Here is a 1,126-nt window from a genome sequence, read left to right as displayed (position 1 = left end):
TATTATACATGTAACAACCAGTTTTTGGCTTCCGTCTTTTACTCCCTAATGCTCTCATTATCAAGCCGATTTTTACTCCATTTTTGAAACCCCTCTTTTACAGCATACTTGAAGTAACCTCTAATTGTGGTTATCAAATTGTAAGGAAAAAAGACATCTTTTCCCCCTGAACTTGTTCTCCCAACTCACTTTAACACTTAACCTTAACTTCTGTTTATTTACCCCCCTTAATATCTTTAAAGTGTATTAGTTTCACCCCTAATGCTGATGTGGCATTTTCAATAAAAAAAGGCGCGTTTATTTATAAAATAAATTAATTTCAATAATATTATATTTAAAATATAATAGAAATTTAAAATAAAAAATAAAAAAATGAACACCTTTCTTCTTTCTTCTGCAAAACATTTTCCTCCATTGGAATGTCATTGAAAATAGTCACTGGAAATTCATAAATATATGGTGTCCAAGATTTGGTGGTGGTGGAGGAGTATAAAAACCATCATGAGAAGATGAAGAAGAAGAAGAAGAAGAAGAGAAGGGGTTAATGTTTGAAGAGGGGTCCATGTCATTATTGTGGTTGTTCTGAAGAAAATGGAGTCGGATCATATGGTTGGAGGAGTCTGTAGTAGTAGAAGTGGTGGAGAACATATTACAGCGAGAAGCGGCTCTTTCATGCTTATGAGCATTCTGGAGTCCTCCAAGTGCTTGAGAAGTGCAAAACTTGCGAGAACAATAGAGACAAGAGAACATTCTAGCAGATGATGGCACTTTTGGTTTTGGTTTAGGGATAGGGATCATGAAGGGATCCACCATATCTATGGTGGAGGAATTAGACTGCAGCTGGTTACAAAAACCGTAAACAAGTTGCCGTTGGCTGAGATCCGCCATTAATGAGGTCTTGATTGATTTTCTGAGGAAAGAAGAAAGGGAATGAATTTTCTGAGGGAAGAAGAAGGGGGGCTGCACTGGTAGGGTAGTGGGTGAGGGCTAGAAGAGGAGAGGGTGGGGTGGGCGGGGTGGGGGGTGTGAAGAAGAAAGAAAATAGGGGTTGGGATGCCTTTTTTATTTATATATATATAATTATATATATAAATAAATAAATATATATATTTATATAAATAAAATA

General features: G+C 36.3%; 1 protein-coding gene across 1 annotated transcript; it reads right to left on the bottom strand.

Moving 5' to 3' along the window:
• Positions 1-435: 435 nt before the first annotated feature.
• LOC124893505 (zinc finger protein GIS3-like) lies at positions 436-888 on the bottom strand. The gene has a single exon (XM_047404491.1). The coding sequence runs from the start codon at positions 886-888 to the stop codon at positions 436-438; it is 453 nt and encodes a 150-aa protein (XP_047260447.1).
• Between the last annotated feature and the right edge of the window lie 238 nt (positions 889-1,126).

The sequence above is a fragment of the Capsicum annuum genome, unplaced genomic scaffold, assembly GCF_002878395.1.
Source record: "Capsicum annuum cultivar UCD-10X-F1 unplaced genomic scaffold, UCD10Xv1.1 ctg60591, whole genome shotgun sequence".
NCBI lineage: Eukaryota > Viridiplantae > Streptophyta > Magnoliopsida > Solanales > Solanaceae > Capsicum > Capsicum annuum.
This window is presented reverse-complemented; position numbering and strand designations above follow the sequence as displayed.